The following is a 12,500-nucleotide window of genomic DNA, read 5'->3' as shown; positions in this document are numbered from 1 at the left end:
TAATTACTACGAGCACACATTCTCGTCATTTGGAACTGAATGTCATCGTGTGGTTCCGTGACAGATAACAATAACTGCACTCAAAATGAGAGAGCCTGAATTTTACAGTAAGTGAATATTTCCAATAATGCACTTCCTTGCTCTTTTTAATTATCGCTATTAATTAAAGTTAAATGGATTTCAGTACCTTTGTATTCTGGTAGAAGAAAATTATTTAGCTCAAATAGGAATGTACTTCTTAAAAAAGGTTTTAATGATCGCTATTAATTAACGTTAAATGGATTTCAGTACCTTTGCATTCTGGTAGAAGAAAATGATTTAGCTCAAATAGGAATGTACTTCTTAAAAAAGGTTTTAATGATCGCTATTAATTAACGTTAAATGGATTTCAGTACCTTTGCATTCTGGTAGAAGAAAATGATTTAGCTCAAATAGGAATGTACTTCTTAAAAAAGGTTTTAATGATCGCTATTAATTAACGTTAAATGGATTTCAGTACCTTTGCATTCTGGTAGAAGAAAATGATTTAGCTCAAATAGGAATGTACTTCTTAAAAAAGGTTTTAATGATCGCTATTAATTAACGTTAAATGGATTTCAGTACCTTTGCATTCTGGTAGAAGAAAATGATTTAGCTCAAAAAGGAATGTACTTTATAAAAAAGGACTTCCAAACTTCATTAATACCTCATTAACTATACTGGCATGTCTTTTACTCTAGATGCATTCTGAAAATACTAAGGAAAATGGTAAAATATAACGAAAGATGAGGCATATTATGTGCCTTTTCAGATACCATTATAAAAATTATGATCATAAACAAAATTATTAAAATCAATAAATTACTACTACTACTTTTTCATCATTCTTAGCGTCTTTTAAGTACCGTATTTTCATTATAAAATAAGATATTCGGATGTAAATTCGCACAGTATTATGAAAATGGAAAAAAAGAAAAATCAGGAATAAAGAGGAAATGAACGTCCCCTATTTAATTCATTCGATTAAAGTGAAAAAAAAAAATGAACACAACGAGAGAAGCCATTCACTAATCAGCATGTGACACCTTTTGCCTGATGCTAATTCCTTTCTTGTGAACAATGACCTCAGGAGAAATTGTCATTAGCGAAATTGTAAGGTTTATTGTTCGACCGATGTCTCTGGAGGACTCGTTGTTGTCTGTCCGCATAGACTTGCTTACAGCTTCAAGAAATCCTCTCAGAAGTCGGGACACAAGGCTTGCCCAGTAGACTAAGCCGTTAGGCATTTCCTTTAAGAGATTAATTTCTCTCCTTGAATTTTGACATTAGTATGTATTAATTTGGTTTTGATGCGGCAATTATCACTTCATTTAACTAGCTATCATTTAAATTAATTTTATCTGGTAGTGATTTTCTCAGTACTTTTACTTGTTCCATTATCTGCGTCATGTCCAAGGCTGTGATATTACAGATCGAAAAGTTCAAAGGAATCAAAGTAATAATTAGATCTTCAAAGGGAGTTTGAAACTCGCACTGTAATGCTGTGGGCGTTTAACTGTATGGTTAATGATTTTGATCTAAAGTTTTCCTAATTGCGTATTATCATCATTAACGTTATTATAATTATTACTAGTTAGCGACCTTAGTTGGAAAAGCAGGATGCTACAAGGCCAAGGGCTCCAACGTGGAAAGCAGCCCAGTGCACAAAGGAAGTATAGAAATAACGAATAAACCATTTGTGAGAAATTATGAAATTATATATATCAAAATCAATAACATGGTAAAATGGAAGAATTATTTATTTACTTGTTTCCTTTCCTCACTGAGCTATTTTTTTCCTGTTGAAGCCTTTGGGCTTATGGCATCCTCTTTTTTCCATTTAAGGTTGTAGCTTAGCTAATAATAATAATAATAATAATAATAATAATAATAATAATAAAGTTAACAAGTATATTATTGACTTTATAAACTAATCTAAACAAGATACTACGGCGAAGAGCTAGATGCTTTACAGCTGGTGTAGTGTAAAGGATTTAATTTTATTTTAATGAAGATAAAAACGCTAAAGAAGTTAGACGCTGTATAAGAAAACAAGTGCACGAAGCAGGGTCGCTTTAGGTCTACGGATTACCGGAGGCAAGTATTTAGTAGGCCTACTGGTTTATAAACATTGTTCTCAGCATGGGAGCACTTAGTCTCAGTCAGTAGGTGATAACTCCGATTCCCCAGGGCAAAACAGGTAGAACTTATTTGATCTTAATAATTTCCTGTACTGTCAAAAGTCTTGGCATTTATTTCGCTATTATTATTATTATTATTATTATTATTATTATTATTATTATTATTATTATCATCTGCTAAGCTACAACCCTAGTTGGAAAAGCAGAATGCTACAAGCTTGAGGGCTCCAACGGGGAAAATCGCCCGGTGATGAAAGGAAATAAAGAAGCTACAAGAAAAGTAATTAACAATTAAAATATTTTAAGAACAGTGCCAACATTAAAATAAATGTTCCCTATATAGACTATAAAAACTTACAAAAAAAAAGAAAAAAAAAAGACGAAGAGAAATAAGATAGAATAGTGTGCCCGAGTGTACCCTCAAGCAACAGAACTCTACCCCCAAGACAGTGGAAGACCATGGTACAGAGGCTATGGCTTGAATCTAGTGTAGTTATTTCATTGCTTTTAATGGTAATGCTATTTATGTCTCACTTTGTCCCTTGCGTTAATGTTATCATCTTACAAGAACATATTTAGCAGTATCGGTTTAATGATAAAATTAGTTTACTTTTCATCAGTCTCTTGGCTAGATGTATGTGGGATACTAAACTTACACTGTAATGTTTATTGCCCTAATATCCTACACTTACAATGTATGCTTTAAAATTTATATTTACATTAACATTTACGACATTGATCATTTTCCTGTAATGTTGTTTATTAATTATTATTCAACATTACTCATTGATATAGTATATAGGTACGGAAGAAGTGAAACCTTAGTGTCGAGTACTTCTGTTCTGAAGTTGTTTTGGCCGTAATTATAAACACACGCAAACATGTACATACATATACATGCACACACTTTCATACATATGTATAAAAATTTAAACCAAACATATGTACTCATACATATATATGCTGTATATATACATATAAACATTTTTTTCCATATGCGTTGTGTAAACTATAAAAGAAACACATAATAATTATTTAATGAATGATAGTTTAACTGCTATTAAATCACTGCTTTTATGATTCCAGTGTCATTTAAAGGATGTCTAAGAAAACAGTTTCACAATATACTTTCATCACCTTATATATAAAGAAAAAGTTCATGACCTCTGCTGTTGTGACGCCTGCGTATGAATAAAGTAAACCAGATAATACTGGAAGGAAGAATAAGCTACATAGTGGTGAATCTCCTGTCTGGTATGACGATTCTAATACGATTAACATACATTGACCAATAAGGCAATGCACATTGGTGTCTATGGAACCCTGTTTTAGTGTATAGACGTTACGGTTTTTGTGGCCTGATTGGTAACGTCTCTGCCTAGTCTTTACCAATCGGGGTTCGAGTTCCGATCAGACTTGTTAGTGTCATTCGTGTCTGCAACCTTACCAGCCTTGTGAGCTAAGGTTGGAGGGTTTGGGGGAGACTATAGGTGTATCTGCAGACTAATCAGCAGCCACTGTCTGGCCCTCCCTGGTCCTAGCTTGGGTGGAGAGGAGTCTTGGGCGCTGATCATATTATATACGGTCAGTCTCTAGGGTACTGTCCTGCTTGCTAGGGCAATGTCACTGTCCCTTGCCTTGGCCATTCATGCGCGAACTTTAAACTTTTTTAATCCTTTGCACGCAGATATGTAGTTATACGAAAAACTTGTTCCATATGTGAATTTCTGTAAGATTTTCTCTGACTGTACCCAACATAAAGCATTGTAAATATAAAGACAATTTGGACATAGTTTTAGGTCGCTGGTATCATGAACGGAAATACGCAAAATGATAATTTGCTCTAAATAGTTACGTTTTGTTTGATTTAATGTGGTTAACTATATCCCCGATAGATAGAGATCTTTGTGAATGATTTCCTTCTGACTTTAAGGTCAATGATACAGTAACATCCTGTCAAAAACGCATTAGCTGTAAGTTTGACCTCATTAATTATTATAATATATTATTTCTTAAACTATCAAAGCTTGAGAAATGACATATCAATATATAAGCAATTTTATTCGATTTTTAATCACCGAATTATTTATCTTTCAGAGTGGTTCCTCTTTTTTTTTGTTGAATCATAAATCCTATATAAGCCTACTCCTAGTTTATGATGAAAACATATCTTTAATACTTTTAAAACTGTTTTCACCGATATCATTATGTTTTGGTTATCAGATAATATTTACTTCTACATTATCTTCCTCTTAAGAATTATTGTTAACTAGTGGAGATATATATATATATATATATATATATATATATATATATATATATATATATATATATATATATATATATATATATATATACATATATATACATATATATATACAGAGAGAGAGAGAGAGAGAGAGAGAGAGAGAGAGAGAGAGAGAGAGAGAGAGAGAGAGAGAGAGAGAATTATATGAATGGAGCGAATTTATCTAGATAAACATATTACGCTTTGATATTTTCTTAAAAAAACAGTAGACCTAAAACGTAACTGATACCATAACTTCGGTTAAGCTTGAATGGAGACGCAGTCTGAGTACAATCGGTTGTTTACAACTGACACAATTACGGTGGGCAAACCCAGAATACATTAACAATAGCAGAGGAAAGCGTGTCTTGTTCGGAATAAATCATCTGTAGACAAGGCACATCGTACAATTTAGTACCCTGATAATCTGCTTAACCAATTGTTTCAAAGCATCATTTCGAAAGAGGTGTGAATTGTTTTGTTATAATAAAGGTTTTGAAACCCCCCCCCCCCCCCCCCCCCCCCCCCCCCCCCCCGGTAGCGCCAAGCCCAAGCTCGTAGGAGGGTGCGACGTTCTGAAGATAGGAGCGTCCTGCCACGGCCACCTAGGGTCCTGCGCTGCTCGATGGCCGCATCCTTTCGCTTGTGTCTCCTTCCTAATGGTCGCTTGACCTTCCTTGTGTGCGCCTTTTGAATTGTTAATCTAGTTGGATTTTATTTCAATATTTTGTTGGCGATATACAACTGGTTATTTAAATTGTGTAGCTTAATACGATGAGAGAAAAATGAAGTTACTTTTGGGCTTATTTTAGAGCTGAAAATGGATAGTCATTCACTATGCTGATCACTAATGGGTTTACGTTTAAATAAGTATTACAACAGTTTTGTTTCTATTATAATATTTTCTTTATAAAATTTGAAAGTTTTGATCTGCATCACGAGTTTAATTAAAGAGACTTGGAGAATCAACGTAGAACATGGAATGGAGATAATCCTCATGTGTAATTAGAGAAACAAATATTAAAGTAGAACCAATCTGTTTCAAGGTTATTACACTGTCCTTTAAATTCACGTCACAAAAGCTAAGGCCTTCGCATCCAATTGCGTTCAGAACCGCATATGACCAGACTTAGAAACAAGCGGGTTAGGATATTTGTCGGGGAATTTCTTCAAATACATGAAATTGAGCTTTCATCGTCTTGATCTGCAACAGACGAGCTCAAAAGGAGTTGAAGAACTAGATGCGGGTCAAGACGCGACACGGCGGCGGTTGCAATAAGAGCAAGAGTCCGTGCTTGCATAATACCGGTTTAAGCTAGCAATGGGGACAAGAGACCTATCTGGGTTTCGTGAAACATAAAACGGCGAATTGAAAGCAAAGTTGCACTAGACTGCAACCGAGAACCTTTGGAGAGGAGAGTGAAAGGTGACGGAATAAGAGTTCAGTCGAGTTCATAGCTAGAAGCGAGCAGGTGAGGTGGATTTGGTGAACATACTTTGGTTTTATTTAGGGTTAGAATTCATATTATGAACAGTCTAGAAATTATATCATTTTTAAAGGGGAGTGATCTAGTAAACTGACCATATTTCATCTTTTAATAATTTGAGTGTAGAGGAATGAAATGAATTTCAAGTTTTAAACTGGACATATTTCTAGTTATCAATTAGAATATATAGAAATAAAATGAATTTCAAGAAATACGTCTGATTTGCAAATATTTATTACGGTGTATATGTGTTAAGAAATATATATTACATGTATATATATATATATATATATATATATATATATATATATATACATATATATATATATATACATATATATATATATAATATATATATATATATATATATATATATATATATATATATATATATATATATATGCACGCTCAAAACAATGCACATTCTGGCTTGATTGCTTATTATCGTCCTATCCATGAACGTGTTTGTGTTACTTGACATGCTTCGTACTTAGTGCTCTTACCTCCTGAATTTTAATGATCCAAATATTGACTTCTACAACTTGCTCTAGTGCTTTAAGCAGATAAGCCTGGAAATAAATTAGAATCTCTGTCTTCCTTCACACACACACACACAAACACACACACACATATATATATATATATATATATATATATATATATATATATATATATATATATATATATATATATATATATACTGTGTATATATATATATATATATATATATATATATATATATATATATATATATAAATTTAAAAACCAAGCTACAACCCTACTTCGAAAAGCAGAAGGACAAAGAATTCCAATAAAGTAAACAGTTCTGCCAGGAGAAAAAAAGGAGAATGATAGAACAAAATATACAATAAATAAATAGTGAAGTGAAATAATTTATCAGATAATAAAGATATATAACAGATAATTTATGATATAAGGCTTATTTCGGCCCCCTCAACCGAAAACCCTTTACACCCGTTTAAACTCATGAAGTTACAAAGGTTTGAACCTATGAAGTTTCAGAAATTTAAACCTATGAGGTTTCACAAATTTGAACTTATGAAGTTACACAATCTTGAACCTATGAAGTTACACAAGCTTGAACCTATGAAGTTTCACAAATTTAAACCTATGAAGTTACAGAAGTTTGAATCTATGAAGTTACACAAGCTTGAACCTATGAAGTTACACAAGCTTGAACCTATGAAGTTACACAAGTTTGAACCTATGAAGTTTCACAAATTTAAACCTATGAAGTTACACAAGTTTGAACCTATGAAGTTACACAAGCTTGAACCTATGAAGTTACACAAGTTTGAACCTATGAAGTTTCACAAATTTGAACCTACGAAGTTACACAAGCTTGAACCTATGCAGTTTCACAAATTTAAACCTATGAAGTTACACAAGTTTGAACCTGTGAAGTTTCACAAATTTGAACCTACGAAGTTACACAAATTTGAAGCTATGAAGTTTCACAAGCTTGAACCTATGAAGTTTCACAAATTTGAGCCTATGAAGTTTCACAAATTTGAACCTATGAAGTTACGCAAGTTTGAACATATGAAGTTTCACAAATTTAAACCTATGAAGTTACACAAGTTTGAACCTATGAAGTTACGCAAGTTTGAACCTATGAAGTTTAAGCAATTCAGTTATATAATTACAAAAACCCATTCCACAATTTCGTCACAGCTGGTATGAAACTTCTAAAATATTCTCAGGTATGAAGCCTGGTGTAAGAAAAGGCAATATTGTTAGAATACATTAAAGATGTAGTACAACGTAAGAAGACATCCGGGTGCAAAGATTGGTTAGAATTGGGAAAAATCTTATACGGCAATCACAGTGATCTAATATAACGAGTTGTCAGAGATTAACATCAAGATCAGTGTAAAAAAAAAATGCTTCAGACATCGAATCTTATTTCGTCTAACAATTCAAGATGAGTCAGTTGCTGAAAAATCAATATACAAAATATGGCAACAGAAAATAATTAAAATATTTCCTCAGGATAGACAGGTCTCCAGATATGCTCAAGTTTTTCTATGTCGATGTTTACTGCAATTTAAGAAAATTTAGCCCGGATGCGTTCCTCAAAAGTAAATTAGCAATCAAGAATTGTATTTAGTTACAAGAAATATTGTCAAGGAATGAATAGGGCGGATGATTGAATGTACAAGACCGCAATCATATTTTAAGTTTTAATTTAACTTCTTTCCCCATAACTTGCACAATAAATTCCAGAGAGAAGATCGATGTAAAGAGATTAACATCTGCACAAGCAGCAAAGTGGTCTTCAAGATCTACCCATACCAAGCTTATACACAGTAATACGAAATGTAAAGGGCAACGAATACTACCCTAAAGGACATCAGAAATTACTTGTGTGTTTTGGCTTTTGCTTTGAAACCCTGTTAATGATCTATGATGTGATTATCCTCGTATGCAGAATTTCATGAATAGGGCTTTTAACTACAGTAATTGCAACTGATACCGCTTACCAGAATATGACCCAATTTCAAATGAAAGCAATGGGAATACTATTAGAAGCGAGTTTAAATCCGGTTATGATTAATATAACACAGTTTGAACGATATCAATTGTTTGATAACCATCAATAGTGACGAGGATATCAACTATCTGATATCAATCATCAGAGCAACTGTCTGTATTGAAACCTTGTTAACGCTGAAATCGGAGCGGTTATTGTAGGTAAATTTGAATAACCTTTATGTGTATTCTATCAATTTATTTGAATAACATCAAGGAAAACAATGAAACAAATAAATTTGACTGAAATGACAAGCGTTATTGATGCCATTGAACTTAATTGATATCAATCATTACTATCTGTGTTCGAATGTTTTTGATAAAGCTATAGCCACCAAATGCTGAAATTATACAGGGAATTTTCTGCAGTGAATATGGATGCGATGACAGAATGCGATTTACAATATTGTAAGAGAGATCAGGAGGAGAAAGTGAGTTTTTCTATTTTGAAAAAAAAATATTATTCAGGGTTCGTTGCTCTATTAGAAAATTCATGGCTTTTTCTTGGTTAACTTTATTTGAGCTTCTTTGTACATTAGTAAAAAAAAAATTAGATATGAATTTTTTTTTTTTTCGTTATATTCATCTTGCTCAATCGCAAAAAACAACAACACGAATTCAAGAATATTTAAATTTTATTTAATTCATCTTAGCTTTGATAAATGGAAAAATAATTTTAATATTTCATATTTTCAAAGTCGTAACCATCTTGGTTAATTATAGCCCATTTCTTTTATCGAGGCAGATTTGCACCGACTCGCAGCGGTGCCCTTTTAGCTCAGAAAAGTTTCCTGATCGCTGATTGGTTAGAATTATCTCGTCCAACCAATCAGCGATAAGGAAACTTTTCCGAGCTAAAAGGGCACCGCTGCGAATCGGTGCAAATCTGCATCGCTAAAAGAAATTGACTATAGTACATGTTTACTTGAAAACAAATCCAGTATTATATATATAATCTCTCTCTCTCTCTCTCTCTCTCTCTCTCTCTCTCTCTCTCTCTCTCTCTCTCTCTCTCTCTCTCTCTCTCTCTCTCAATAACCAATTAAATTAATTTTTATTAGATTTCCTAACGAACATGCGCACTCTATCAATCTGTATTCAATAAAAAACTTTGAATCTAAACAGCTCATAGATGGGTATCATATTCCTTCCTAGAGTTCATGAAAGTGAATTAAAAACACGCGTGGGCATCTTTCACTAAGTGATGAAATCCCCAACAGGCAGAGGTTATGCATTCAATAAGGAATATTGGGAGCCTTCTGACATTCAAGGTAAATTTGTGACGGAAATAGTGGACGAGGTAACACGGAGGTTTCCTACTATTCTTCCTACTTCGAATGATCTCCTATTGGGGTGAGGTCGTTTCGCCGAGGATATTCTTCCTACTTCGAATGATCTGCTGGGGTGAGGTCGTTTCGCCGAGGATATAGAGAACTTAAGAAAAGATATGAGACATTTACGAACTTGATGATATTTCATAAATGGGTGACTATAAACTTCTATGACGAGAAATGTTAACCAATTTTAATGTTTGTTTACTTTTATTATTCGTTGGCCAATTCGCCGCATGAAAAAAAAAAGTTCCATCTATACCGAGTGCGCTGGCTCGTAATCTTCTTCGGAGTTCTTTTGCTTTCATTTAAATTTGCCGCATATCTAAAACAACCATAGGACATTATAGGCTACAGAAAGATGGCAAATGCTTAGCGCAACATTTTAGCTCCAGTTAACGCCGTCAGTTTAGCTGCAACATGACAGATAGTCTAATCACAACATAACCGATAGTGGTCCAACATTAATAATAATTACTGTTAATATTCAGATTTCTACTCTCATTAGTTAAAGCACCGTATATGTGTCTCATTACAACATGACATTTTAATTCCCAAATGACGTCCGTCAGCCGTTGATCCAGATATCTACCGTTCTGTAATGTGGTAAATTATCTCCAAATGATGGAAACCTCAAATGTTAACTGGAATCATGTACGAGGAAGGCTGAGCCATACGACTTTATTCTCTCTCTCCTCTCTCTCTCTCTCTCTCTCTCTCTCTCTCTCTCTCTCTCCTCTCTCTCTCTCTCTCTCTATGTAATACGTACGTACATACATACATACATACATACATACATATATATATATATATATATATATATATATATATATATATATATATATATATATATATATATATATATATACATATATATGTGTGTGTGTGTGTGTCGTGGTGTGTGCGTCCGCGCGAATGAAGAAGTCCATAGAGAGAGAACAGGATATTATTCCCAAAGTTCTCTCGACCCACTACAGCTAATTCTCAAACCTTCCACATCATTGTCAGCAATTTCGTATTTTTTCCTCGCACTATTGTGTTCTAAAGAGTGCAAACATAAAAGGCTGCAGGATTAAATACCTCTTTCAGCAATGTTTTTTTTTTCTCTCGCAAACAATAAGTGCCATAATTGTTGCATCGCCTTTCTCCTCTTTGTTTATCCTCTTTCATCTCCACCCCGCTCCCCTTTCAGCCACGCATACCCCTCACCTCCACCTACCTACCTGAATAATCTACAACACGTGACGTGATACCCCGTGGTAAGTAGGCGCACGATAGAGCTTTAGCAAGAGTTCTATAAACACGCCAGCTTGCCGCTAATTCCGTGTTTACGACTCTTTCATGCCTAAACAATTTTACATAAGGTTCTTTTGGTTTCGCGATTCGTTGAGCTGTCAGTCATTGCTACAGAACATTCTGCTGCTCTACTACAGCAGATGTTTTATATATCATCTTGGATTCGCGTCTTTCTTTGTTCGTATGCCATTTTCACCTGTGCATATCTTCACTTATTTGTAGTAAGTTTTTATATTTTCATGTATCGTTGTTTTTCTTCCGCTTTCTGTTTTCAAGCACCTTATTATTTTTCACTTCTTACCTCTACCTTCTTTGTGACCTTACTACATGTTTCTGAATGCACGGATCCCCGTTCTCTTTTCATTGTCTCAGGGAGGAATGTCCTTGTTCTTCAAATAATTTATTGTTTCCGCCTGTTGCTGATGAAAGATAAAAGTTCTTTAACGATACGGTTTATTCATTTTCTCTTCATTATATCTAGTTTTATAATTCGTGATAATTAAGGACGACATAGGTATGAAGCTTTAACAATTGATATTTGCGAAGCAAATTAAAATTGCCTTTTCTAAAAGATTCCATCTGTATAGGATGATAACGTGTTATTATAATCGCCATGATGAATTCCACATGTTTCTGCTAAATTCATCGAACACAGAGAGAGAGAGAGAGAGAGAGAGAGAGGAGAGAGAGAGAGAGAGAGAGAGAGAGAGAGAGAGAGACGAGGAGTGTACCGATGATCCCACAAGCATTCTACTAAGGCCATGGTCGGTTGTTAAAAAGCAGCTAAGCATGCCATTGGATTTGGCCGAATGAACCTCTGTGCGTGTCCGAATAGTATATACTCATATTTAGGAGCATCCAGATTTTCTTTAGTTAATTTCCCATTACATCTTTTTTTCCGGTGAAGAATTGTTGCACTTGGCTTATACCAGAATGATTTCCTTCCGTCGTATGATCTAGGGGTGTTTGATAAGAATACGGATTATTATCATTATTACTAGCCAAGCAACAACCCTAGTTGGAAAAGCAAGATACTATAAGCCCAAGGGCTCCAACAGGGAAAAATAGCCCAGTGAGGAAAGGAAATAAATAAATGATGAGAGTAAATTAATAATATATCATTCTAAAAACAGTAACCGCGTCAAAACAGATATGTCCTATATAAACTAATAACGCTTATATCCTACTTAGCTATTGCGTATTTATGATATGGGAACTGCAATTAAGTGTTTATAGTTACTAAAGAAATTATTTTTAGATCGTTTCAGTGAAAGCTAAGTATTTAAATTACCTATTTTACCCAAATTCTATCTGAAAGGTAAAGACAATATATATGCTTATACGTACATAAACACACATGCATATACATACACACATACATACATAC

The 12,500-nt window shown here is 33.8% G+C and overlaps 3 protein-coding genes across 5 annotated transcripts in view; 2 read left to right on the top strand and 1 right to left on the bottom strand.

Annotated features, from left to right (window-relative positions):
* The window catches only part of trsn (translin), a 223,885-nt gene that overhangs the window by 117,135 nt on the left and 94,250 nt on the right, over positions 1 to 12,500 (bottom strand). The gene's annotated exons all lie outside the window — the stretch shown is intronic.
* Positions 1 to 12,500, top strand: part of LOC137629617 (uncharacterized) — a 139,279-nt gene that overhangs the window by 47,934 nt on the left and 78,845 nt on the right. The gene's annotated exons all lie outside the window — the stretch shown is intronic.
* LOC137629295 (G protein-regulated inducer of neurite outgrowth 1-like) lies at positions 6,921 to 7,637 on the top strand. Its single transcript, XM_068360554.1, has one exon. The coding sequence runs from the start codon at positions 6,921 to 6,923 to the stop codon at positions 7,635 to 7,637; it is 717 nt and encodes a 238-aa protein (XP_068216655.1).

This window comes from Palaemon carinicauda, chromosome 37 (assembly GCF_036898095.1).
Source record: "Palaemon carinicauda isolate YSFRI2023 chromosome 37, ASM3689809v2, whole genome shotgun sequence".
NCBI lineage: Eukaryota > Metazoa > Arthropoda > Malacostraca > Decapoda > Palaemonidae > Palaemon > Palaemon carinicauda.
Note: the sequence above shows the minus strand (reverse complement) of the source record. Positions and strands in the feature narration are given on the sequence as shown.

Excerpts from the sequence above, each read along its gene's own strand:
- LOC137629295 (XM_068360554.1), top strand. The coding sequence starts at position 6,921 with ATGAAGTTACAAAGGTTTGAACCTATGAAGTTTCAGAAATTTAAACCT.